The following is a 26,738-nucleotide window of genomic DNA, read 5'->3' on the forward strand; positions in this document are numbered from 1 at the left end:
TGTCTAAATAAAAATCTTTATTATAACATAAAAAAGACAGTTGACAAAAAAATGCTTAAAATATGCTACAATTTACTTTAATATTAATTTCTGTCAGAAAACTATTAAGTCCTAAGAACAGTTCTAGAATTATTTATATACGTATATAATATTTTTAAAAGTATACCATTTCAAAAATATACTGTGGGCTAGGGCTGCACAATATTAGGGAAATTTAAAAAAAAAAAAGGGATTTTAAATTTCATATATAATTCATATATCATATAATTGATGATCTAGTACATATTGTCATGTAAAATGAGAACAATGTGAATTTTTCTGTGTTTTAAGCAACAAAAGCAAAAACTTTGGAAAAAGATATTGACATTGCACAAAACATTGCTATCGATGCTAAAACAAAATTCTCTGCAGCCTCATACAAGACAAATATTATCACAGCACCTGATGGTTATATACTGGGCAGAATATCAACATAACAGCATTTTTTTTTTCAACAAAATATGTGTATATGTATATATACTTAAAAAAGACTGTAAGTGCTACAGAACTTCCCTCATATTGATATGATCTGCCATAGCATATGCTGGAATTACAAAAGAAGTCTATTTAATACAATCCAAAATCGGATACACAGTAAAGTAAAGTAAATACCTATAAAGGTGTGTTGGTTATAAATATATTACATAATTGAGTATTTAAACTCTAAAGATTAATTTCAATGAACGTTTTGATCATGGTTGAGACTTTTGACCCACTTACAGAATCCTTTAATTTAGTAAAATGGATGATTAATTCACAAGACTGGTCCGATCTGAACTCTGTTTTACTAAACTGAACATACAGTAGATGTAAGATATGCTGAGAGATAACCATTTTGTATGGACTATACATTGTTGCTACAACTTGGTTAAATAACCAATTACACAAACCGCACAGTACAGTTGAAGTGGTTTGAACAATTGACAGCTATTTTGGTTCAAACTGAAAAATTATATTTATATGTACAGCATTGTTGTTTTTTAAAGCGTCACATAATTCTCAAAATACAGTAAGAACCTGTTTCAGACTTTTTTTCTGGGCTCAGAGATAATGTTTTGATGCATAGCATCAATCAGAACACAGCAATACTATACAGATGTGCCTTCTCATTAACTCTAATGAGAGGTCAGGACTAAACAAAAATAATACTGGATGATAATTTATAAAGTCAGCACTTATCTTACACTTTCTAGTCACTTTAACACACTTTATACTATAAAACCATTATTATAAAGATATATGGTCTTATGGCACACTGCCAGTCAGTATTGCTTTGATTAAAATCATTTATTCAGATAGTTATTAAAAATCATGGGAATAATACACAGAATATAATAAGTAGAGGTTAATTAATTCTAACATTTAAAGTGCGTGATCAACATCAACCTGGTTAACACTGTTTTGTATATATATATAAAATATAAATAGAAAACATAAAATCCATTAAATTCTGTAGTGAATTACGGTAGGCTATTAATACTATTTCTTTTTAAGAATATTAATGCATTTGATTGTCACTACATAAGCCACTAAATAAGCACCGTGTTGTGCTTTAATAAATAGATTCACATTGTAAAACACTGCAGATTTCCAGCAGACTTTTGGCATGGAGTTCTTCAGTATAGATTTTAGGTAGATCATTTTAAGTTGACAGCAGCTGTGTCTAAATCTGTGCCCTATTTTTTTATAAAGTGCACTACCTTTGGATTTCTGCTATTTCTTTTTTATAATGATCCCATCGCACACCATAATATAGTGTACAACTTTATGTACACTATTGGATTTGAACTACCCATAATCCATAATAAGTTGTTTTGTTTGGTTTAAATATTCAGCAGTATCCACTTTTTCAGGTTGGCTATGAGGATTCTCCTTTCTGTGTGAATACCTTGTAATAGTTGTGTGCTGTGTGAGAAAGATTCACTCAGGAATGTTTTAGTCCTACACTTTGTCCTCTTTCAGTGGGGAAGATAGTCCTTCTTCCTGGCATCCTGGCTTCTTCTGAAAGAGAGCACACACAGGTTATTACCCAGTGGACTAATTCACAGTGATATTCTCATTTAAAGCTCTTCCTGTGATTCCTCAGTTTCTCAGAGCAATTTAAAGCTGATTTCAATAAGTTTTGGGATTTAGGGCCCTCTCTGAATGGTTAATTGCACCGAACATGCCGAAGAATCAATTTAAACTTAGTCTCTAGGTTTTGTTCAGTCAGAGAGAGACAGTGTGCTCAGTCAGAAACTTTACATCACTATTTCTTTGGTTTTAATGTAGGTGAATAAGCTACAGAATAATGGTCCATTGCTGCACCAGCCACACACCTGGCCAGAAGAGCTCCTGCGAAAAGCGATCAGACACCCTAGTTTTTAGAATAAATATATTAGGCTTAGCACATTGGTACCATTAAACACAATATTTTATCCCTTCTCCACTCAGAAATGCTTCTGCTTTCAGTTTAGAAACAAAATAACACAGACTGCCTCTTTAATGTAAAACAGCTTCAGATGCATTATGAGGTGCATTGTGAAACAAGTAGGCCTAAATTTGTCAATTTGTATAGCACCGCAATATGTGATCAAACATGCGATATCAGTGCATTTAGACATTAACAAATCATCCTTTTGCAGATGTGATAGATTTAATGCAGAAAAAATAGGCCTGCAACGATTACTCAATGTCGATTATGAAAATTTGTTGATTCCAGATTTCACTGTTGACCAATCGTTCATTTGTAACTGGATAGAAACACAATGGGAGAGGGTTAAGGCTGCTCCCTCACTCAGTTCACACTCAGCACGGTTTCATAATAGGTTAAATATTTTCTCAATAAATATGAGCATGTCCACATTAAAATGTTGGACATTTTAAAGGCATTTCTGTGTTTTTAAAGGCATTTTAGCTGTTTCTAGGAATAGGAAACATATCCACAGAAAGCAGAGATGGAGGACATGGCAGAAACCACCGAACTACTAAAATAATCATCAATAAACTATTTCCACTCATACACAGTTATGTACAAGCACTATGTTTTTTTTTTTATTATTTGCGTGTTTCCCCTTCTCCTTTTCATTCCAAGATATTGTGAATCCTTTTTGTTATGGTTTCCAGATTGAATGAGATTATTTAATGTAAAGCATGATCTGAGCTAAACAGGATCTAAAGGTTAAGCGCAGTAGCAGCAGTATTAACCCCACAACCGTATCGTTAGTGGCCCCGGTGGTCTAACCACTGAGCCACCACTGCCCACAAGTCTAAACATAGCCATTGACTGTTCTATATGTGTTTTATAAAAGAGCCTAACCTACCCCAAGCCAAGACTTTAAAACACAGCTATAGGACTATATGAAATCTTCTTAAAATGCAGCCACTGCAGTTTGGTATATGCAACATAGTGTTCAAAAGACCACCGATTCTGTATAACTATATGTGGCTGAACGAGCCCAGAGCATCAGTCCTCATTAGGTGGGAATCCAGCTACCCAGTGAGTTCTGGCTGGCATCACTGAGGAAGGATCCAACTGTTTATATGTTAGGGCCAAGAAGGCTGCCAGAGAGCAGGAAATGGTATTGTCACACTGGTGTGGTTTTTTTTTTTCTTCTGTTTGTCTGATTGTTTGGGCATTTTATCTGCCTGTTTCCTCACTTTGCTTTAATACAGTTTTGAACTTTCTATGCCAGGGATGTGCTTTGTTTTTGTTATTTTACTGGCAGCTCCTAAGTTAATTTTTCAGGAGGTTACGTCTCATGTTGGAATGTGCTTTGTTTGGGTGAATTTGGCTGGCACACGGCTTGGATTTGCCGAGAGAGACATGGTTGTTTTTGCCACCTGGGGGTTTTAAACAGGTGCACCTGTACAATCCACACCATGCAGGCCTTTTGGTGCTTTCAAGTGCATGTCAGGTGGCAGGTCTCTCTGAGGTGCAACTTGTTCACCCGACCTGGTCACATTTATATGGCTTGAATGGGAAAAAAATAGAGAATGTTAAGATTTATGTATTTTTTATGTGTTTTACCTTGCATGGTCAGCTTAGATATTGGCCAACACAAGGTATGTTCAAGGTTTAGATAGTCTACTCTAGAACGCTAGTCAACTAGCATGATCAAAATCAAATGCAACATACTAAGATGGTCATAAGTTGGTTAACAAATGTGTAGTTATCTTGCAATAAATCAAAGTTGAGTTGCTGAAAAGCATATTTACTGTGGAGGAAATGTTGTCTTACAGTTGGTGAATAATATAATAATATTGAGACTTACCCCTATAATGAGTGGACATTTTTATCTCCTAATGGATGAAAAGACTACACACACACATTTTTCATATAAAATAACAATTTAAACCTGTGTGGGATGGGGTAAATGTTTTATATATTTTTTAACTGAGACCTGCTAATCTGAATATATTCCATTTCTACAGTAACTCACTGCATGGTCTGTCTTTCAGAGTGTGATTACAGCTGCTTTTCAGGGTTTAAGTGAAATGCTATAAAACGGTGGCTAGACTTTAACCGTCACAAAGAGAATGGAAAAAGGCCAGATAACCTCAGATGTCTGATCATGCATTCACACACAAAGCATTCTGCACGCCCAGTGAAGCAAACAGAGGAAACCAGCGTTTAGTTTTCTGAACTGTTTGCAGTTATAGAAGCGCACTGATCCTACAATTGTAGAAATAAAACACTTACTGCATTTGTCTCAGCCACCTGGTTCGCCCTCTGCCGCCGCAGATCTGCCTTTATGAAGCCTGTGAAGAAGAGGGCAAGGTGAGGTCAGTGTGACAATATAATCCTCTAAATTTCATGGCCTTCTTGTGTGATCTGTGTGCAATATGACCATTTAGGCAACATAAAGGTACAGGAGTTATATGTTTAGTAGGCCACTAGAGGGCAATATGCGCTCACACTCTATTCCCTGACATAAGGCAAAAAATGTTTAGGTGACCAAAGAAAAAAAAGAATCAAAAGTATAAATAAACACATGAAACTAAAGTAATGTCTTTTAAAACAAATTGCAAAATATTATTACATCAATGTACCCTTCCGATATCCAATGACATCACAACCTTCACACTATTTTATTTTCAAAGAACTGAAGACATTTACTGCATGTTCAATAACTCTCTTAATATTTCTCGTATTGTCTCTATATTTAGCTGAAGTAAAGCATAGACTGTCCACCCTGTCATGGTAAACTAGCAAAGTCATTTAAAATGTATCTTTAAAACAAAACAAAGTTACCATGAACAACTCTAGGTCAACTGCAAATTTTAATCAAACGCCAATTTTTTATAAAACTGTCCACCCTGTCATTGTCATTGTGCCTGTCCAACCAAGCCTTCCATGACAAAGTGGATGCATGCAAAACAGGAAAAAAGTAATTTAGCTGGGAAAATATCTAATTTAAAGGTTTATAAACATGATAAACAGTTTTTTTTGTCAAGGACTAAAATGCTCAATTCTGGTAATAATATAGGATACTAAACATGTTCATTTGTAATTCATAACTCTGAAAAGCTCTCTAAAGCCTTCAGATAAAATGTTCTAGATACAGAGGAGTCTGGGTGTGGATTTTGATCTATTAAAATCAACTATTCCACTCTCCACTAAACATTAACATAACTAAAGCAATGGCCAAAATAGCCAGATCAGGCTGTCCGAGCAAGATAAGCCTAAAATCAGACTGCATGAAGGCACATTATACGGTGGCCAAGAAAGCCCAGCGCAGTGCAAATAGAAAAGCGCTGCAAAAGCACAAAACACATCCATCAAAATTACAACACAGGCGCAGCAAATAGAAAAACGCGCTGCAAAAAGAAAAACGCGCTGCAAATATAACCACAACACAACGGAAGTGAGTCACAACACAACAGAATTTTCCCGGGGGACCTTAAAAGATGCTGTACCAGCTGTATACAAAGGACAATAAGTGGCAAACAAGCTTCTGAAAAGTAAGTTATGTTTATTACCTGTGATTACCACGGTTGTGTGCATATTATTAAAAGTTCTGCTTCACAAAACGCCTTGTTTGCCACTTATTGTCCTTTGTACACATAGTGAAGTCCGAGACGTTACTGAAGACGCAGCTTAGCTGGTACAGTATCTTTTAAGGTCCCCCGGGAAAATTCCGTTGTGTTGTGACTCACTTCCGTTGTGTTGTGGTTCTATTTGCAGCGCGTTTTTCTATTTGCAGCGCGTTTTTCTATTTGCTGCGCCTGTGTTGTAATTTTGATGGATGTGTTTTGTGCTTTTGCAGCGCTTTTCAATTTGCACTGCGTTGGGCTTTCTCGGCCACCGTAACATTAAGAAGCCTTAAACTATCCTAAATATCATCATGGCACTTGCAGTATATTCTCACCACAGATGATGTCATTAAAGTATAGCATCATCCACCACTGGAAAGAGAAAAACTGCACAGGCTTGACTTTCATTAGAGACGAGCAAAGAGGAAACTCCTGTTTTAAATGTTTAAAACGTAAAAGTTTTCATGTGGTGTCATCATTTGTCCTCTTGACTGTATGTGACTGCAGTTTTTTTTGTGATGTCTTGCTGAATTTGCAGAAGGAGTTTTCATCTATGGTGGATGATTATCTGAATGAAGATTCTCCCATACCTGTCATAATTGTCCCTATAAGGAGGAAAATGCAGAGGAAGATGTTGCCAGCAAGTGTGCCATAGTAGTCAATGATCTTCCCTTGACAGATTGTGAATATTATTCCAAATACCTGCACAGAAAGAATGAACATGGGTGAAGTTTTATTTATAAATATGTTAAATATAATCAGTTTATATCATTTATACACATGGCCTTATAACATATCTATCATTCCACTCTCTTATTCTCCATTCCTTCTACCTCAGTGGACATGTTATACAAGAACTGTGAAATATCTGGTTCGCATGCCAACCTCACCTACTTTCTCCCTCTTCTGCTGTCTCGTTCTCCCTCGCTCTCTAACAAGTCCTGCATAATCCATCAAAGTAAACACAGTCGTGTATTTGGGACACAGCCACACAGAATCCGGTTGCCACCAAAAATGTTTCTGTTTGAAAAAAGCTCTCAGTACTCACAGTGACTGAGATAATGGCATGACCTTGAATGAATGAATGTCATGTTTCTTGGCAACATATTCATTTTAAGATAAGCTGGTATTAATCAGTAAGCTAAGTATCAAATATTCAAATAGTGTAAGAAGCATTAATAGAGAGTAGAATTTTTTGTAACCTAGAAAATGAGAACTTTAAAGCTGCATTATTTTTTTTTTATTCTATCTTTTATTCTATCTAAGACAGGGGTGTCCAAACTTTTTTTGTTGTTGGCCAGAAGGAGAAATATATTTGAAGTCGAGGGCCACACTCTGTAATAAAACAAATAATGAAGTATACCACTTTAAATAATACTTTTTTCCTGATTACTATCATTTACACACCATTTTACTTGACTTACTATCTTTATCTTTGACAGTGTTGTGTAAACTAAGATTTTTCAAATTGATGTTTAATTTCATGATGTCTCTTAATATTAAACTCCTTAATTACGGCAACTTTTAGACTCTTTGGCCCGTTTTTCTGCGCTAGAAATGCGCAGCCTCTCCGCTTCTAGACTCTTTGGCCCGTTTCTGACACCTAGCGTTCAAACTTTGAATCTCACATTAGAAAAACCTGCTTAACAGCGGACCAACTTTCATTCTATTTCGGAAATACCTTGCGGGCCGCTCCAAAAAAGGAAACTGGCCGCAAATGGCCCGCGGGCCGTAGTTTGGACACCCCTGACCTAAGACATGGGTCTCTGCAGGTCTAAGTAACATATTGAAAGCACAGTGGGTGTGTCAAAAAGGTGGGAATTCTGAATGGGAGTTTTACCCTAACTCTAACTATTAAACAGCTAATTAACAAGCATTTCCTGACTTCCTGAATAGAATAGTTGGAAATGGACCAATGTTCTTGGGTACAGTGACAAGAGTGCATTATATTAGTATATATTGTATTATATTGTAGATTATACACTAACATGCCAGAAATCACGCGACAGCAGTATGTAAACTGCTCATGAAGGTGGATTATCAGTTTGAGTGAGGCCTGATAGTGGGTAAAAGATTTAACATTCCTTAATACACAGGGTCACATGTGTACCATAAATATACCATAAAAGGCACACAAGTAGACTGCACTGGGGTTGGTAATGAACGTGACCAGCAGCATCTGGCTAGAATTATCCATGTGAATGGCAGAAATCGCAACCAATTTCAGTGCAGGAGACCAACATGCATATTCTATATTCTATACATTTGGCTTGTTAGTGTACTAGAAGAAATGTGGACCAAATCTGGTCTTTACTAAATCTTTGTAACACAGATGTCTTATCTGGGCGGCAGTGTGAAAAGTAAAAAAAAACACAGAATGTGCAAAAAAACACAAATATACAAGAATTGAGGAACTTTCTAAACAAATGGTTGAATGCAGCCACAGGAGGTCATTTTGGCAGCATTTTAAAAGTAGAGCACATTAAAAGAAAGTATAAACAGACTAAATTGCTTATACTGTTATGCTTCAAGAACCTAAAGAGACCTTTCAGGTGATAAAGCTGCTTAGTCTCTAGTATACCTGTGCTGAGCAGTTGAGCAGGCCTGAGGATGTGCCCTCGGACTCTGGGTATGTGAGTTCTACTGCAAACTCAAAGCCCAACGGCAGATAGCCAGTCATGAAGAACCTGTGGGCAAAAGAAAAAAAAAACATACACGTAAGTGTGTCAGTTGCAATAAGAGTGTAAATAATAAATTAATTTCCTAGCTTTTAATCTCTTTGTTAAACCTGAGAAACTACTACTGTGTCAGGGGTAAAGCATGTTTGTCCTCACGAATCTGGCTGAAGGCTCAGAACTCCCACACAAATGACCCTTTTCACCTGAATGAACCTAAATAGTCAACATTGCTTTCTTTTATATTCTACCGAATGGCAAAGTCTGATTTAGAGCTAATATTTGTACTTTACACTCAGTTACTGTAGCATGTACTATGACAAATAGTTTAAAAGCCCTTTACCCTAGTGCACCTGCTGTGAGAAAGACTACCCAGAGGTGGCCCAAGTCGAGGGTGAAGGCGTAGATCAGCATGCCCACTAACGTCAGGAAATATACCGCAAGTGTGGTCTGCCTGGAGGAAAAGAGGGGAAAAGATTGAAAAACATTAAAGACAGTAGTTTGAATATAAGGATACATGAATATTGAAGAAAGGGCTAAGGGGGGGCATCTTTACCTGCATGTGCCACGTTTATTTACTTATTTTTCATCATTTGAAAGGCCAGCTACTGTGTCAATGTTTGATGATTGGTGGGACAATTAAATGGCTCAAAATAAGAAAAAGATATAAGTTACATGTTTTGTTTTAGCAGTAATGATTTACCAAAGGAGCAACATTTACCAAAACACTGAAATTTTTTAACAATTGTCTTCCTGTACCGCCAGCCCTACCCTCATCATTTCCCCACTGCTACGCTTGCAATATATACATGAAATCATGACCACTCTCACAGGAAAAACAAGATTCCCAAACAGCTCCTTTCTTGGCCCTGGCTCCCTGACTCTTAAACAAACAATGTATTATGAAGTAGAACTGTGGTGGACAACCACGCGTAAGAAAATGTCCCACTTCACTGCTGCTGTTGGAAATAGCCTCAGGCTTGTTTGAGATATATAAGACAGCAAATTCAACCATGATAACAAACGTCTAAATTATATTTTTCTGATAGCTCAGACAGGATAAAGGATAAAGTAGGGCTACATTTAGACACACAACTTAACAAAGAATGATTGTGGTTTCAGTGATAATAGTTCCATTTTGATTGTAACAAACAGCTTAAGAGGGCCCTAAAATTTCTAACTTTATTCTCTGAGATATATGTTGGGAATATTAAATACTTTTATAATTCTTTTATAAAGCCTTTGATCATTCTCAGAGACTGGTTGCTGGAAGGGAGACATTGACTAAGAATACTACCACCATAACACAGATTGTAGACTCATGAACACATATACTATCCTGTATCAGTGATGCCTTCAAACCTTTGTTGGTCACTCAGGGTTGTTTATTTGATTGATGAGTTTCCACTGTGCTATTTCCAGCTTTATGCAAATCAACAGTTTTGATTGTAGATCCTCTGAAAGCTCATTTTGGCTTGGCATGGCTCACATACACATATCTTTCTGAGTGTTTTTTTATCCAATAAAATTTTCCACTAGCACTATGACAGTTTTATGATAGCTCTTAATGAAGACAATACCTTTTGACTTGGATGAAGATAAATTCACATGATATTTTAAATGCTACACAAACTTTTTTTCTTGCCATTATATAATACTAGCTCGTCTATTCCCTGTAGGACTCTCTGGAGCAGATAACCATGAACCTATTGGCACCATGCTTAATGCCAGGCTCGGGCTGGAAAGGTATAAAGCTCCTCAGCATTAAACTGTAAGCAGTGGAACTGTGTTTTCTGGAATAATGGTGCACCATAATAATTGTGCTAATAGAATCACTGACACTGGAGGGACTGTGAAACAGGGCAAATTTATGAAAAGCTTAAAGTCAAGTGTGTTAAACACCCAAGGAATTTGGTAAGAAACACCCCATTTATCCCTTCAAAGTTTGGACATGTGAGGTATGTGTGCTGGAATTTTACAGCATGCAGCAGTTATTGTTCAGCCAAATCCTCTCACACTCAAAAGAGATTAAGGAACAGTAGGTTCATTATGTCAGAAAAGGAGTATTAACTTATGCATTAACTTTTCTGATTTTGGCCAGAGTGGAGTCACAACATGCACACTGGGAAGATAACAGATGCTTGAAGAAAACCAAGCAAAAAGCCCACTAGAGGTGCAGCTGTGAATGCAGATGGTACTGGCACAGATCACCACTCTCAAACCCACCACAACACGCAAGAAACAGACCACTACACATGCTGCAGCTGGCATGAGGCCTTCACCGATCTTCAGACAGAAAAACATCCTGGAAGTGTCCCATTGATCTCTGAACTGAGCCAATCCACTGTCAGCAGCCTTGGCATTTCCCCTGGCACTTCACAGCTTGTAAAATATAAAAGGTACAGGATGTTTTGTTTGAAAGTCTGCCTTGTGTCCAGATTACTATCACCTTAGCCAAAGGATTAGGCTTATGTTCCACAACAGAGTGACTGCAGGGTCTAGCCTAATGTAGTAAAAACAGTAATTAATGTGACGCATACTTTTAGGTCTTAGATTTATCCAACCAGATTCCACAGATGAGGAAACCCACCATACCAGCGGTGACAATAGTTAAAAAGCACCCCTTCTAATGAAAGCTTTATTAAGGTAAATTTTAGGTTACACCCATTGCTAAACACAAATGTACAAAGACACACGGCTGTCTAGCACTGTAGATAATTACTGCCAATAGAATAGAACAAGAGTAATATTTTAGACTAGGCTTATGTTCCAAGAAAGAGAGATAGTAAAATGTAGTAAAAAGGAACAAAGGCATACTTGTAGGTCTTAGATTTATCCAACCAGATCCCACAGATGAGGGAGCCCACCATACCAGCAATGACAATAGTTAGACCAATTCTTCCAGCATTAACCTCTTCCCCCTGAAAGAGGAAGAAAATAGATCACGGACTGTCATGGCAGTGCATTTCAATAGATATGTTATTTTTGGACTATTTAAAAGTACATTTTGGTACATATTTATGGTATATCTATATTATCTACAGGTTTATTAGAGAAAACTGCAGTATTAAATGTTATTCACTCATTCCAATAGATTGGCACTGTGAGTTTGTATTAGTACAAACAACACCAGGTGTGCTAAAAGAACCAAAAGTGTTAAATATGAACAATGATAGTATGTGTTATTGAAAGTGTTCTTTGTGTCATAATAACAATGAGTTTTGTAGAGTTGTCCACATTAGTGTTCAAAAGAACTACACTATTTTGGCAAAAGTGTTGGGACACTATTACATTGCACCTACCAGAGCTTTAATGACATCATGTTCTAAATCCAAAGGTATTACTATAGGGTCCCCCCACCCACGCCCACCCCACCGTCAATTTCCACAGCAGGTGTGGAACAGAACCTGTGTTGGATACTTTGCACTCTGCACTATTCTTCTCAACACTTAGACAGCCCTCAAGTTATGGTTCTGTAACTCTCAGCTTGTCCAGAAAAACATGTTATTTATTGGTGTCTCGATGTATGAATTATACTTCCAGACTGTGGGGGGAGCCCAGGGGAAAGAAATATCCTTTTTTCCTTGTGTTGCAGCATCCTAAAGCTAATAGATTCTTAAATTTCTCTCTACATTCTACACAAACTGAACAGTGATGAAGTGGAGTATTGCAGTATCACTATAATATAACATTTATCCTTGATGTACCCATTGAGCCAATTTCTAAGACAGTCTACTGCCCACAGGGATGTGTAACAAAGGGTGACAAGACATTCACATCTAGAGGCTCTTGTGACTCGTCCAGCCACGGTGGCCTGTGAGATAATCACTGGGGTGGATTAGATAAGATTGAAAGTGACTCACAGGATAGTGGTCAATTATCATCCGGTTCAGCAAAGTGGAAACAGCATAGAAAGACCCCACATTTAATCCTGCAAAAAATAATACAATAAAATAAAACAGTGATTTGCTTTATTCTTAGTGACTAGTGATCAGTCAGATATTATAGAATAAATTATACACAAAGTCTCTATGTTATTATATAGTTGTATAATATAGTTGTATTAAAAAGATAATCATTTTAAATATATTTCTATGAGTCATATATTTTTGAATGGCCTATGGATAGATGGGAACAGATACCTTAAAGAGAACAACATGTCATGTTCTAGGATAATTTATTAACATGGCACGTGCTGATCTATTTTTTGTTAATAATCAACTTACACTTATTTCTGACCTTTGAAATCCAAAATCAACAGTACTTTTAAGTTCTAGAAAAACATTGGGGTAGAGGACAGCTTTTTCAGTGCATAGAAACTATGCTTACTAAACACGTGTTTCTACATTTACTGCACTTATTGCGTTTAGTAAATACATGTTTTTAATATTGTACTGGAATTTTGGAGAAACTGCAGCATTTTCAAGCACCCACCTTAGAATTAGGACATTACTCATTGTATAGCAGTAGTATACTGGATCACAACAAACTCATAGTTTGGATCAGATCACAGTTTTTGAGTTTGAATATTTTGGATCACCAAAAAACAAGTAAAATAGGAAACTAATTGTTCTTATTGTAAATGTGATCTGGTAGGTATTCAGCTGTCGTTCAGGTACAGTATTTTTCAAACTATAAGGTGCACTTAAATTTTTTTAATTTTCCCAAAAATCGACAGTGCTCCTTATGATCCGGTGTGCCTTATGTATGAATTTTACCAGTCAGGTTATTAAGGAGCAGTAAAGCTACTCTGCTGTAGTACATCTGTTATAATGGTGAGTTTTCAGTAAAGTTCCTCAAGCACTAAGGCTGGGTGCAGCAGCATTAGCCGCTAACTGTAGCAGTAGCTCTTTCGCCTTTTAGAGGCGAGTATATTGGACTGTAGTCTGCGTGTTTGCAGTGTTAAAATAAGCTACATGGGACAAACCGCTAGATAATAATCGAGCGGCATTTACGTCCTGCTGCGCTGCGGTTAGCGACTAATGCTAATGCTGCTGCACCCAGCCTTAGTGCTGGAGAAACTTCATTGGAAATCTAAGCTTACTGTAAATAAATTGAAGCGCTTTACTCACCCAAATAAACATTTATTAGAACAAAAATCTGTGTAAATAAAAATCCAGTGCTTATTTGAATTTGGAAGAAAATGTTTTTTTTTTTTTTATTACAGTTTTTTTTACTAAGGCACTTTCTCATTAGAAGGAAAACGTGGCGACACCCTTGTTCACTTTGATGTATGCATCCTTACTAGTGTTGCTTAATGCGCCTTATAATCAGGGCGCCTTATGTTTAAAAAAATAGACCACAAAATAGATGCTCATTGATAGAGCACCTTATAATCCGGTTTGGTTTTTAGTTAGAAAAATGCGGTAATATTCTATTAAATGCATGAAGCCTACCATAGGTGATGATGAGCAGGATGAAAGATTTGTTGTGGATGAGCCTCTTTATAGAGGCCAGGTAAGAATATTCTTGAGGGGACATGTTTCTCATCGCTGCTTGGGCCTGAGAGGGAGGGATTTCTGGCTTTTCCTGGAACACTAAAACACAGAAACACTCAAATTGTTAGTTTATTAACAGGAAAGCACATTTATAAAATATCCAAAAGCAAATTACAGGGTTTTTCCTATAACAAAGGTGGAACAATGTAGTGTTATCAGTCTTTCCCAAGTACTTGTTGGTGTGATAACTTTCCCAATAAACTCATAAAGATATCTACAAATAAAGATATGTATAAAACAAAATGTCCAATACATTCTAATTTTAATATAATATAATATCATCTAAACATTATTTTTCATTGAGATTTTAGTGCACTCTGGGAATTTCAGGTTAGTACAAACTGTCCTGACAAATACACACATTTGAGAATGTTTTTTTTTTATTGTTTAATTAAGTCATGAATAGGACACGCCTGAGCTCACCCCAGGCCACTGTAAAGATAAGATAAGAGAGCTACAGGAGGAGGCGCCACTATTTCCTGTCACTCCCCTCTCTTTCCCCTGTGACAAACACAAAACTTTCACAGCCCACAAACTACACACTAACACTCACAACCTGTGACGCAAACATGCTCAATGACAACATTTAGCATTTTTTTTTACAGTGTTTTAAACTAATAATTTACTTTTATACAACACTATCTGAAAGGAATGCTGATCATTCCAAATAAATAGACATAGTTCTAATCATGTTTCACTGATGTTTCCACATGAACTGTGAGTCAATGGAAATATGATATTGTACAAACATCATATGTGCAACGTGGCAATCAATATCACAGATAAACACATTCTACTGATACTGACCATTAACAATAAAAACAAATATTCAGCTGACAAATATTTTACATCTTACAAAATTCATAGTGACAAAGTGAGCCTCTATACCCAAACTAACTAAACTGTATAGTATATAAACTATATACTGTAATATTATGTATTAAGTGCTTAACTACAAATATTTTGTCTATTTAGAGAGAATAAATGTCATAAACTACTACAAATCATCTGTTTTAATATATAGAGTAATATAACAGTTATTTTGTTATGAAACAGGGGCATGTATTCTAAATGATCCAGAATTGGAAAATAATATTTCTAAGAGAAATTCTAACACAATAGATGTGTAGAAGGAATGACTCTAGTTCTGACATAGTTCTGACAGTGCACTCTGGTATGCAGCATGATGAGGTGGCACTGACACAGTTACAAAGACTTTGGAACCTGAATTCTGTCACTGCAGAACTATGGGAAGACAGGCTTTATTAGACATTAACTATACCACAGTTAGTTCCGACCCTGCAATGTGATTGGCTGAGAGGCGTTATATGAGTGGCGTTATCAGCCGATAATGCACTGTAACCGAAGCTCTCCATATATTACTCCACCACATACAGGTAACCTAGCAACGATCAAGCACTTACAAGCCAAACATCGCAGCTACAAGCAGAGCAGCAATGAAACTGTTTAAACTCGCGGAGTGTTTATAACCAAACAGATTAAAATTGCTCGTTCTCTTTAACTCAAAATCTTTAAAAAACAGCAATAATGGAACTGTGTTATAATCACAATAATACAATCAAGGGTCATGTGATCTACGAACGCATCACAGCAGTGCCAATATTACACGTTATAGCACTCCCTTTCACGTATTATTGCCTAAATATAAAATAACTGGTATTTAATCACATTTCCCTTTCATTCTTTAATACTGAATACTGAGTTGCATTACATAGATACATTTTTGTGTATTTTGTTGGCATCTCATGATAGGATATGACCACAATATTTTGCCCATGATATTTATAATATCACAATACTGTGATTTTGCGTTACTCAATATATTTCAAGGCAATTCTCTACGATACTTCATGTCACCAAAGAGGATAGAATACTTCTAAACAAGCAAATACCAGGAATTATGGATTTATTGGTATCAGTTTCACAGAATTTAACAACTAATATTCCTCACCACAGGTTTACCCTATTCATGTTATTAACACAACTACACGGAGTAATGAAGCAGTGACTGTAGTAAGTCAAAATGGTGTGTGAGTCTTATGGAGTTTAGAGCATTTATGTTTCATTAAAAATATTGAAATTTAAAGCCACTTATTGAGTAATATAATACAGGAAATTGACAAATCCTGCACCTAACAACTGGGGTTATGCATAGGGCTCAGCCAGGATCTACTACTCACTCAACTAACAACAATAGCAAAACCACCACAATCTGATACTGGCTCGACAAGAATCCAGAAGCACAGCCTAACACTATGTTCATGGTCCATTGCCTCAACTGCCAAGTAACAGACCTACCAAAAAATAACCTATGAACAAACAGAATCCCTCCTTAATCTAAGCTCACTTCCTTTAACTATGGCAACAACACACTTACCTAAGCACAATCACACACAATAAATCACATTATAAGTTGCGTGAGCAGAACACAGCAACCACTACCATCTGATACTGGCTCGACAAGAATCCAGAAGCATAGCGAACTATGTTCATGGTCCGTGCCTCAACTGCCAAGTACTCAGACGTCTACAAAAACTCATGAGACAAATTATTACAAGAGCAGGACCACACCAATCCCCTTCATCCAAACTCTAACACAAACTTCAGTGCAAGCTCTTCTCAGGGGTCATCAGGCAGGCACCTTCCTTCGTCAGTGTTTCGCTGAATTAGGCCCACGACACCTTCAGAAGGCTCAACAGTGAAGTCTGGCGTCCCAGACCCACCCCCCTCCAAGCTTGCTGTAGAAGCACAAACTCACTCCCTCCCCCACACAGCCTCAGCCCTTCTGAACCACAACCACTGACTAGATCTTTCAGCTACATCTGACAACTCCTTCACTACAGTCCTTAGCACACGACCTCTAATTCCGAATTCAGACAGCAGTCTTGTGGCAGACTTCGCAACAAAGCCTCTAGTACCTACCTCTACCGGTCTAATATACGCTTGCCACCCGCGCTCTCTCACCTCCGCCACCAAGTCTGTATACTTCAGCCTTTTCCTTTCATAAGCTCCATCTACCTCGTCTTCAAACGGAACAGTCAGCTCTATAAAATACACTATCCACTTACTTTCAGAGTACAACACTACATCCGGCCTCAAGGTTGTAACCAGAATGCACTCTGGGATCTGCAGTTTACTACCTACATCCACTAATAACTTCCAATCTCGTGCATTGGCCCACTTACCAGCAGTTTTCAAGCACTGTGCTGTTTCTCCACTATGCTGCCCCTCACGCACAAACGTGATTACCCTACTGCAACCTACCACGGGCATGTTATTAACTTCTAACCGTTTCTTATCAAGTGCACCTGCAAGAGATCTAAGTACCTGATTATGCCTCCATGTGTAGCGCCCCTGGGATAAACTCACCTTACATGTCGACAAAATGTGCTTCAGCGTGCCACTTCCTGCACATAGCTTACAACTTGGATCCTCACCCACCCACTGAGCAAGGTTTTGTGGCGTTGGCAGAACATCATATGTAGCTCCCAAAAGAAACTTTATACGGCTATATAATGTATCACAAACTAAAATGCCATTGATATTGTATCTTTAACAAAAGCACTGTGTACTGGACACTCTGATAATGAACAAGGTCTACATGATCTTACCGATAATAACCAGAAAGAAGATCAGTGTGGCGACTCCAGCTGTAATATAAAACATGATGCTGATGTAATGAGCCAGTTTATCCAAGTCCTCCACATTGGGCACAAGAATAGGTGGCACCAGGAACCCAATAGCAATACCAAGCTGTGGCAGATAAAAAGTCAATAAAAAGTGTTACTAAACATAACATCTTAAAGAGTATAAATGTAGTTAATACACACATTACATACACACCATTCTCTAATTAATAGTAATCAAATGAATTGAAGTTAAGGTAAGGTAAGATTTGTTTTTGAGTAATGATACTAAAAAAAAGGTGTGCTGTTACACAGCCATTATTTTTAAAAATAATACATTTTTCACAAGTTTTTACAGAACTGGAAAAATCTGATTTTAGATACAGTGCACCGATGAGCTGAAATTAATTTCAAGAAAGAATAAAGCTTAGATCACTGGTGTGACTAAATAATTTATTTTTATTTTGATTATTTAATAGTTAGTTTAAGCTTTAGTAAGATTTTTTTTAATTAATGTTATTTTTTAGTTTTAGCCATCATTTAATTTGTTTTCTATTGTTTTCTTTATTATTTTATTGTAATTGTTTAACAGTGGCAGCTTTAGTATTTTTTCTTTTTTTTAAACCACACTTTTCACATTCTGTTTATTTTTTTACTTTTCCTAATCTTGTTTATTTTCCTTTTAATTTTTTTATACTCTTATTAAGTACATCCTAATTTGATCATTTTTATTAGTTATGCTTTATTTATGTTTTTTATGTTCTTAGCTTGCTTATTTTTTTCTCGTTCATAGTGATTAAATATAAATGTTATTATTCTGTTCATTTGGGAAAAATGGGGCTGAATTCATTTAAGACGAGAACCTCAAAGTATTTTGCCATAATTTAATGAATGACCTACTACCCCACAGTAAAAAAGACAACACATTTGACCACTTGAACGCAGCATTAGGTCAAAGTTTCATTGGCACCAACGGTGTGACATCCTTGCTTTTTATTTTTAATAGCTTTATTTCCAAAACATTGCATTGCTTGTATCGTGGCCTTCAACACAATGTGCTAGAAATAAAGTGCACTCAGTGCACTCTCCTCACACTCCTCCAACAGCGTGCACCCCCTGGAATACCCCAATAAAAAGAAACAACAATACTGGACACGGGAACATTGAATAAGCACAAAAAACAAACATGGACACACCTGGTTTCCCAGAACTCCGATGGAGCAGGCCATGGACACTTCATGCTTACCAAACCAAACTGAAGCTAAGAAGGAGGGTATGCCCAAGACATATACTGAGGCTACAGAGCACACAAACTGGCCAAAAAAGGTGATGGGGAACATGCCTGGGCGAGCTGTGCCAGTCTTGATCCAAGCTCCAATACAGTTAAAGGCAGAACCAACCACCACTATCTCCCTGATGCCGTAGCTGCTCAGAACCCACATCACCGGCACTATGAGGACAGTGTACGTGAGCATGTAAATCATGGAGAGACAGTCAACGGCAAAGGCATCAATGTTATAGAAGCTCATAAAGACGTTGCTGATGATGCCATACTGGAGCCACATGAAGGCATTGCTCATGGAATAGATACTGAACAGAAAAAGCATGACCCAGCGTCGCTTGTAGAGCTTGGTCTCCACCAGAGGAACCAATGCTAATGTGTCTGATGACCTGGCCTCCACGTCAATCCCAGTAATGCCAGGTAGAGTAGACCTTTGGCGCCCATTTAAGTCCTCACCTGGGCTTTTGGTATTCCTCCATAAGGATACAGACTTCACCCCAGTCTCTCCACTCCTGACATAGCCATCCGCACAGTCCTGCAGCTGGTAGCCAAGCTGTGAGCTCATTCTGCCAGCACCCGCACTGCCACACTCCACCAAGCACTCCTCCTTCTCCTGCTCGTTTTCTGTAGCTTTTGTTAGCTGTCCCAAACAATCCGTTAGTCCTCTAGAGTGAAGTTTCCCTTGTATGTGGAGTTATTGTACATTTAATACGATTTCCCCACCACTAACAAAACCATCCAACCCAAAGCCTGACCATTTCATGCCCATGTCTCCAGGCAGCTGTGCTGTACCCAACTCAATGCCCTTGTATTCAACAGCTTTGGACTAAGCTTTGGTCATGTGACACGACCAGAGAAAATAACAATAAAATGTCTTACACAACTAAACAATGCTCCTTTGTAATCTGACCAGGCTGTTGTTCTCTAATGGCTTAATTCTGCATCTCCATAAGATGATGATATTGATATGTTCCAGCACATTTCCACCTTCAGACGTAATAATAATTTGAAGGACGAGGTTAAAATACAAAATTTCTACATTAAATACAATATAAGAAGGTCCAAATAAAGCACTTTGTGTATCAAACTTTTGAGTAAAATCAATTAATTTTTATTAAGCAGCATTGTTTCTGGTAAATACAGTATGTTTTGTATTAGGTAGGGCTGCACTATTTAGCAATCAAAATCCACAAAAAGATAATTGATAATTGAATAATTGAACAAAGAAACTTATATACACAACATTTATACTGAACAATTTTGATGAAAAAAACTTGTTATATTTGGTATTTTAGTCTTTAGTTTCACCCAAAAAAATAATAATTTCAGTGCATTTCTAGTTTTAAGCAGACATGTATGACATTGCACATGTGCATATTGTGATGACAAAGCTGAAACAATATTTTACTACAATATGCGCTAAGTGACCTGAACAGTAATCTCTAATTGCATATAAGTCATCTGGACTAAACGCCTCCCCAGAAAGGATTAGAATAAACCAATGAATTTGATGCTGTTCTGTTTTTTTTCTCCTTCTTCTATATAATCAAGATGTGCCCTCTTCATTGGGTGCATGTTCATAGCAGGATACATGAACATGGACGGGGCTATGTCAACACACTGAGTTATGTGAAGTGTACGCTATCTCCTGTATGTGCTGCTGGATCTCAGTCTATGTGAACAGGTTCTCAGTGGTGTCAGGGGTTTGGCCAGGTTATGTGTCAAAGCTAACAATTTAACCATATAAAACTGAAATCCTATCCATCTAAAAACAATGCGTTTTTCTCATTTTCCTAGAAAAACCTTTCACAGTATGGACTAGCTGACCCGGAGATATAGGCGGCTCTTCAATAGTTTGGTAGGCACTTTTTTCTACATTTTGATATTATATAAAGTGTATACTGGACACATCTAGGGGAATATATACCATTTTGAACTGTATAGTGAAACTATACACTCCTGGTGCAAAAATTCAGGCAGTTCAGCTTGGTTTATTGGCTCTAATCATCCATCTTCCTTTTTACCTTTTTTAAATTAGGCAAAATCAAAGAAACTCATTATTCTTACTCATCATTCTTATTTTTTTCCAAGAGCTGTATGTACCAGTATTTTGAGTTGAAAGTTTTACCACAAATACTGTATGCTTTTTCCAAACTCCAGGTTATTGAAAGGGGATAACAGCATCTTCTCCTCTGAGACAGCATGGCACTCGATATTAGAGCATTACTGTCAGGATTTAAATGCATTCAGCCAGAATGCTTATGTGCGTTTGTGTGTTAGTAGCTTGGGCTCTGACTAGGTTTGTACATGTGTTTATAGGGCCTTCTTTTACCGGGCTAACTAAGTGGGCCCCATTGTTAAAACTCTACCTAATCGCACATGGGTCTAGTGTAGGTTCATCACTGACATCCATATGTGGGGCCAACATGGAACCCATTGAAAGAACTTTCTAGTCCCTAGTTGCTCATACAGGCCCCACATGGGCACATTAACTGGGAAAGCATTTGTTGTTTGGGTTCTACGTTCTGATAATGATTTATTTTGGATGAAAAATCCTACTCCAACATATCATTTATGGAGCTCTCTCATTTGCAGTTCCACCAGTTTTTATCCACTTCTAACCTATTCACTGATGTCTGAACACTTTTGGACATACACTGCACAATAAATGAAAGACATTATTTGTTCACAGTTTGCTTCAATTGTCTCCAGAAAATGTATCAAAGCTACATTATCTTACAAAAGTGAGTATATCCCTCACATTTTTGTAAATATTTATCTTTTTATACCTTTTCAGGGGACAACACTAAAGATATGACACCTTGATAAAAAGTAAAGTATTCAGTATACAGCTTGTATAACAGTGTAAACAGTGCTGTGAAGTCAAAATAACTCAACACACAGCCATTAATGTCTAAACTGGGGTGTGTGAGGAACAGGCAAGCATGGTGGTGCATGGTCCCAGCTTACTGGGAATTGCATCTGTGGGGCATCCTCAAATAAAGGCAGAGGAGCGCAAGGTCTCTAACATCCACCAGCTCTGTGATGATGTCATAAAAAAGGGAAAGAGGATTCCAATGACAACCTGAGAAGCTCTAATAAATTCCATGCCCAAAAGAGTTATAGCAGTGCAGACAAATAATGGTAGCCAAATAAAATATTGATACATTGGGCACAATTTGGCCAATTTTACTTAGGGGTGTACTCACTTTAGACATAAATGGCTGTATGTTTAGTTATTTTAAGGGTACTGTTGTACAAGATTTACACTGACTACATTACATTGTATCAAATTGTCATATAATCAGAATTTTCCAATAAAACGATATAACACAGTATTTACAAAACTGTAAGGGGTGTACTCCCTGAGATACTGTAGATGAGCTACAATATGACAGTTGTGTCAGCTGTTGGATTAATGATGTTTAATGTAATGATACACTATTTGACTCATCCTGTGATGACCTATGTGTTATCTATGGGGCATTTATGTCACAGATAAATGCAGTGACTCATTAAATGTGGTTTGACATGATATAAATTCATCCTGACTTCTCGCTATCAGGCAGACATATCATCTACTCCAGCCCATATAATCAGGCATTTAGTTGAGACCTGAACATGAAACTCAGTAATTAAATCATTGATATTTGGACTAAACCTTTTTGGTGTTGTAGATATTGTTCCATCTCTTGCAATCAATGTGAGCATCTGAAACATAAGCATGTGACTGACTTCCATTAATGTCACCTAAAGATGTAATTGTCTTCTGCAATAGAAGTAACCTTCAGCAAAGCCTTGCTGAAGGAAATTTTAGCCCATGGAAATTTTAGCCTCCTCCACTCTTCTCCTGGGCTACTGGAACAGCACTTGACAGGGCAGATTAGCAAATTTGTTTCTGGGTCATGAAGAGACAGGGAGACAAGGAAATGAATAGTGGTGACAAATTGGCCTTGTGGGATGCAGGGCCTATGAGAGCTCCTCACACACTAAGTCACTAAACCAGGAGAAGTGTTAAGTGCATTGCTACAGCACTGGAATTGCATCATGGGCCAAAATGTACTGTCTGCCAAATATGGCTTTTCATGGTATACACAGCTCGCAGCTCAAGACTTACATTTATGCTTTCCAATAGTGCTGCATGATATTGGAAAAAAAATATTATTGCAATATTATTGGGCTAATATAAACAGGTCTGCTGCTGGGAGAACTTTTTGATAAAGTTGTTGATAATTGCTTATTCTTAACTGTAGTATACAGCTGTGATTGACTAAGAGATACCAACAGCTTACACAGTATTTACATTTACTCAGTTCCAGGTATATTCACATGCAGTCACACTGCTTTACTATTGTGGCATGTTTTTGCTCTTATACCCAAAAACTAGTGATTAACTACCATCATATTCTGTTCTGATAGATGTTTACATTTCTCAACAGTTGCAGTTTTTAACCTGATTCTAGTTTGCTCATGCTTGTTTTTATGGCAATGTTTCCTATGAGTATTGAGTTATCTTGATATTTATTATTCTTTGTCTGTATGGTGTTGTATTGTCTGTCTGCACTTTTGTACTGTTGCACTTTTTGTTCTGTCTACACTGTGTTTATGTGCACCATGGTCCCTGGAGGAACGTTGTTTCGTTTCACTGTGTACCCTGTATATAGCTGAAATGACAATAAAAACCACTTTGACTTTGACTTGACTTTGACTATTAATTTATTGAAGTCTTTGAGTTAACATTTTCACTTAAATGGTGTTATACACTTCTGCTGCTGCTTGGCCCCTAATCATCAAGAGCTTGACCTATAAGAAGACTAACTTTCTTTTGTACTTACAGGCAGTAGAAAGTGTTAACACAAAAGAATGCCTTATTCTGGTGCTTTAAATGGGCTAGTGACTGTTAGGGGGGGCTATATGGCCCTAAAATAATATCACAATATTTCATGGTATTTACTTGGCGATTTGGCAAAACTCAGATTTTTTTTTTCAGGAATACATTACTGCAACAAAATTAAAAATCTATTTTTGAAGGTTCCTCAAAGCACATTAAGGGGTTCCTCCACAGTTTCCAAATAAAGAACAGAATAGCAAATTACAGCACTGCAGTGTCTGCATGGGATTCCTTTAAAAATCCTACAGACGGACAATGTAAAATATATATATCTATGCTAAGTGTGGGCAATGTGACACTAAAATAACTGCATGATATTTCAGGGTAATTTTGCTATAACAATAGTCTTGGCAATCTGATAAAACAATAAAATATATTTTACCAGGTTTGAGAATATGCTACTGCAACAAATAAATGTTTTTATATACAAAAAATATTTACCGGTAGTAAAAAAAATCTTGCCTACATAGTGACAAACAATACCTTACCTTCACTCTGATTCTGTATAAAATAATAATTTCAACCTGTTCTTTTCACATCACAGTAAAATAAGTGGACAGGTAAAAAGCTTAGCTTTATTAAGCTTTATTTTAGTTCCTGTTTATGATCTTATTTAGCTGCTTTAAAATGTTAAAACGACCTGTTTCATTTTAAATGTAATTGAAAATATTTTTTATTATTTACAAGTTGATTTATATTCTTACATTTTCTGCTTTTTATTTTTGTCTCCTCATCCTGTATTTTGTATAATTTTGTTTTATTCTATTCATTTTATGGGTTTAAAAATGTTCTTCCTTTCTAATTAATTCAAATTGTTATCAATTTTATATAGTTTATTTTCAACCCCATTAATTCTAACCCTGTTCTACTGTATATCATTGCTGTAGAAGGAAAAACAAGTATCTTCATTATACAGTGTAAAAAATAATTTTGATGAATGGACCAATAGAAATTCTCCAAAATGACCTGAAAAAAACTCTTTTTACATTGACATTAAAAGTTAAGTGGGCTGTATCTTGTCATTTTGGAGATACTTTTGAACTTATTGTCTTAATCCTGGTCTTGAAATTTAACAAGTGAGCAATGTTGGCAACAAAAGTTCTACAAAAGCATTAATATGCAATAAAATAAATAATGTAATATAACAAAAAATCTACAACACTAAAGAATTAATATAATCTTTTTTAAATAAATTGTCAGTTCAAGAATTAAAGAATTATACCCAATGCCTTGTGCCTCCAACAGCTTACCTGGTTGCCGAACACGCCAATGGAGCAGGCAGTAGACACCTCACCTGAACCAAACCACACTGAGGCGATTCGAGAGGGCATCCCCAGGATGAACACCTGAGCAAAGGAGCAAGCAAACTGCCCCAGCATGGTCACCCAGAACAGGTGAGGCTTTACACTGGCCACCTTGATCCAGGTCCCCAGGCAGTTGATGGAGCTGGCCACCAGAGCCACGACCCTCAGCCCCTTCTTATCCAGGAGCCAGGTCACAGGGAATATGAAGGGAATGTAGGTCAGCATGTAGATCATGGACATCCAGTCTATAGCAAAGGAGCTGACACTGTAGAAGTGCATGAAGATGTTGTTGATGATGCCATACTGGATCCACTGGAAGGCGTTGCACAGGGAGTAGGAGCTGAAGAGGAACACTATGGCCCATCTTCTCTTATACAGACGGGTGGTGCACTCTTGAGGAGCCTCGGGAGAAAAGACCTTGCACTCTATCTGCTCAGCTGCGGGTTCACTGGTGGAGATGTTGCTCTTCACGAGCGCTGGTCCGTTTGTCTGTCCTTTCAGATCTTCAGAGTTCTCGCAGGCGCTCATTTTCACACTTGTTTGTGGTGAAGTGTCTGATGATTTATGGCTGTAATAAAGTTGTGAAGTCAGTGAAAGACTGGAAACAGTGCAGAAGAAGCTGAAATGAAATTAAACAGCGGTGAACTGACCGACTTCCACTCAACCGCTTCATTCATCAGACGCTCAAACACTGTATTCCCCCCCACGCGCATTCTGACCAGGCCACGCCCACCTGCACTGCGATTGGCTGATGCACCTGTGATAACTGTTTGACTCACTTAAAGGGTCACTAAAGCCCCTAATTTTTGCTGACTCCACCCTCAGCTCAAATTTGAAAAATAAAAACTAAAATATATATAAATGGTAGGGCTAGTTTGGGAGGGGAACTGGGTGATGTATGGGTTTAGAGGCAGGGCAGGAAAGAGAGCTGATTGGCTGAGCTGCATAGCAGTGAGATGCAGATGGTTGGATGTCAGCAGGAGGGCGATATTATTAATATTACAGACATATCATCCTCACCTATCAACACAGTTGAACCTGAGAGGGCCCTGCAGAGGTGGAGATGACCCCATAATAAAATAAAAGCATTTTTAAAAGGTTAGGTAATGTTTATACACATTTTAGGCAGGACTGTTATTTCAGCTATTAATTGAAAAAATATGGTTTAGGGTTTAGTGGCTCTTTAGTCATAAATAAATCAAACCACCATAGTGGTGTAAGACAGACCCACCCCCTTTTAAACAATGGGGAATTAGAAATTGTCATAATAAATGTATATAATAAATGTAATAATATCTATAAAATATAAGCGTATAACTTTAAAAAAGTGAGTGTGAGACAATGTCTGTCCGATACTGTAAATATATTATATGAAAATTTGCATGCA

General features: G+C 37.2%; 1 protein-coding gene across 2 annotated transcripts; it reads right to left on the reverse strand.

Annotated features, from left to right (window-relative positions):
- flvcr2a (FLVCR heme transporter 2a) lies at positions 1-26,045 on the reverse strand. 2 transcript variants are annotated; one of them, XM_007257349.4, is made up of 10 exons: positions 25,298-26,045; positions 17,860-18,001; positions 14,126-14,266; positions 12,593-12,660; positions 11,547-11,650; positions 9,073-9,183; positions 8,636-8,741; positions 6,645-6,756; positions 4,721-4,779; positions 1-2,040 (listed from the first exon to the last, which is right to left on the reverse strand). In XM_007257349.4, exons 1-10 carry the CDS (start codon positions 25,877-25,879, stop codon positions 1,981-1,983), a joined length of 1,485 nt encoding a protein of 494 aa, XP_007257411.3. In that variant the 5' UTR covers positions 25,880-26,045; the 3' UTR covers positions 1-1,980. The 2 variants fall into 2 exon arrangements, with proteins under 2 accessions (XP_007257411.3, XP_007257412.3); XM_007257350.4 differs by lacking the exon at positions 25,298-26,045 and adding an exon at positions 19,071-20,172.
- Between the last annotated feature and the right edge of the window lie 693 nt (positions 26,046-26,738).

The sequence above is a fragment of the Astyanax mexicanus genome, chromosome 14 (genome assembly GCF_023375975.1).
Source record: "Astyanax mexicanus isolate ESR-SI-001 chromosome 14, AstMex3_surface, whole genome shotgun sequence".
Taxonomy (NCBI): Eukaryota; Metazoa; Chordata; class Actinopteri; order Characiformes; family Acestrorhamphidae; genus Astyanax; species Astyanax mexicanus.

Bases quoted from the DNA above. Each gene is read 5' to 3' on its own strand.
- flvcr2a (XM_007257350.4), bottom strand. From the start codon at position 19,721: ATGAGCTCACAGCTTGGCTACCAGCTGCAGGACTGTGCGGATGGCTAT. The intron at 14,267-17,859 runs GTAAGATCATGT...TCTGTGTTTTAG, and splicing joins CTTCTTTCTGGTTATTATCG to TGTTCCAGGAAAAGCCAGAA. The intron at 2,041-4,720 runs GTAAGTGTTTTA...GCTCTCTTTCAG, and splicing joins AGGTGGCTGAGACAAATGCA to AAGAAGCCAGGATGCCAGGA.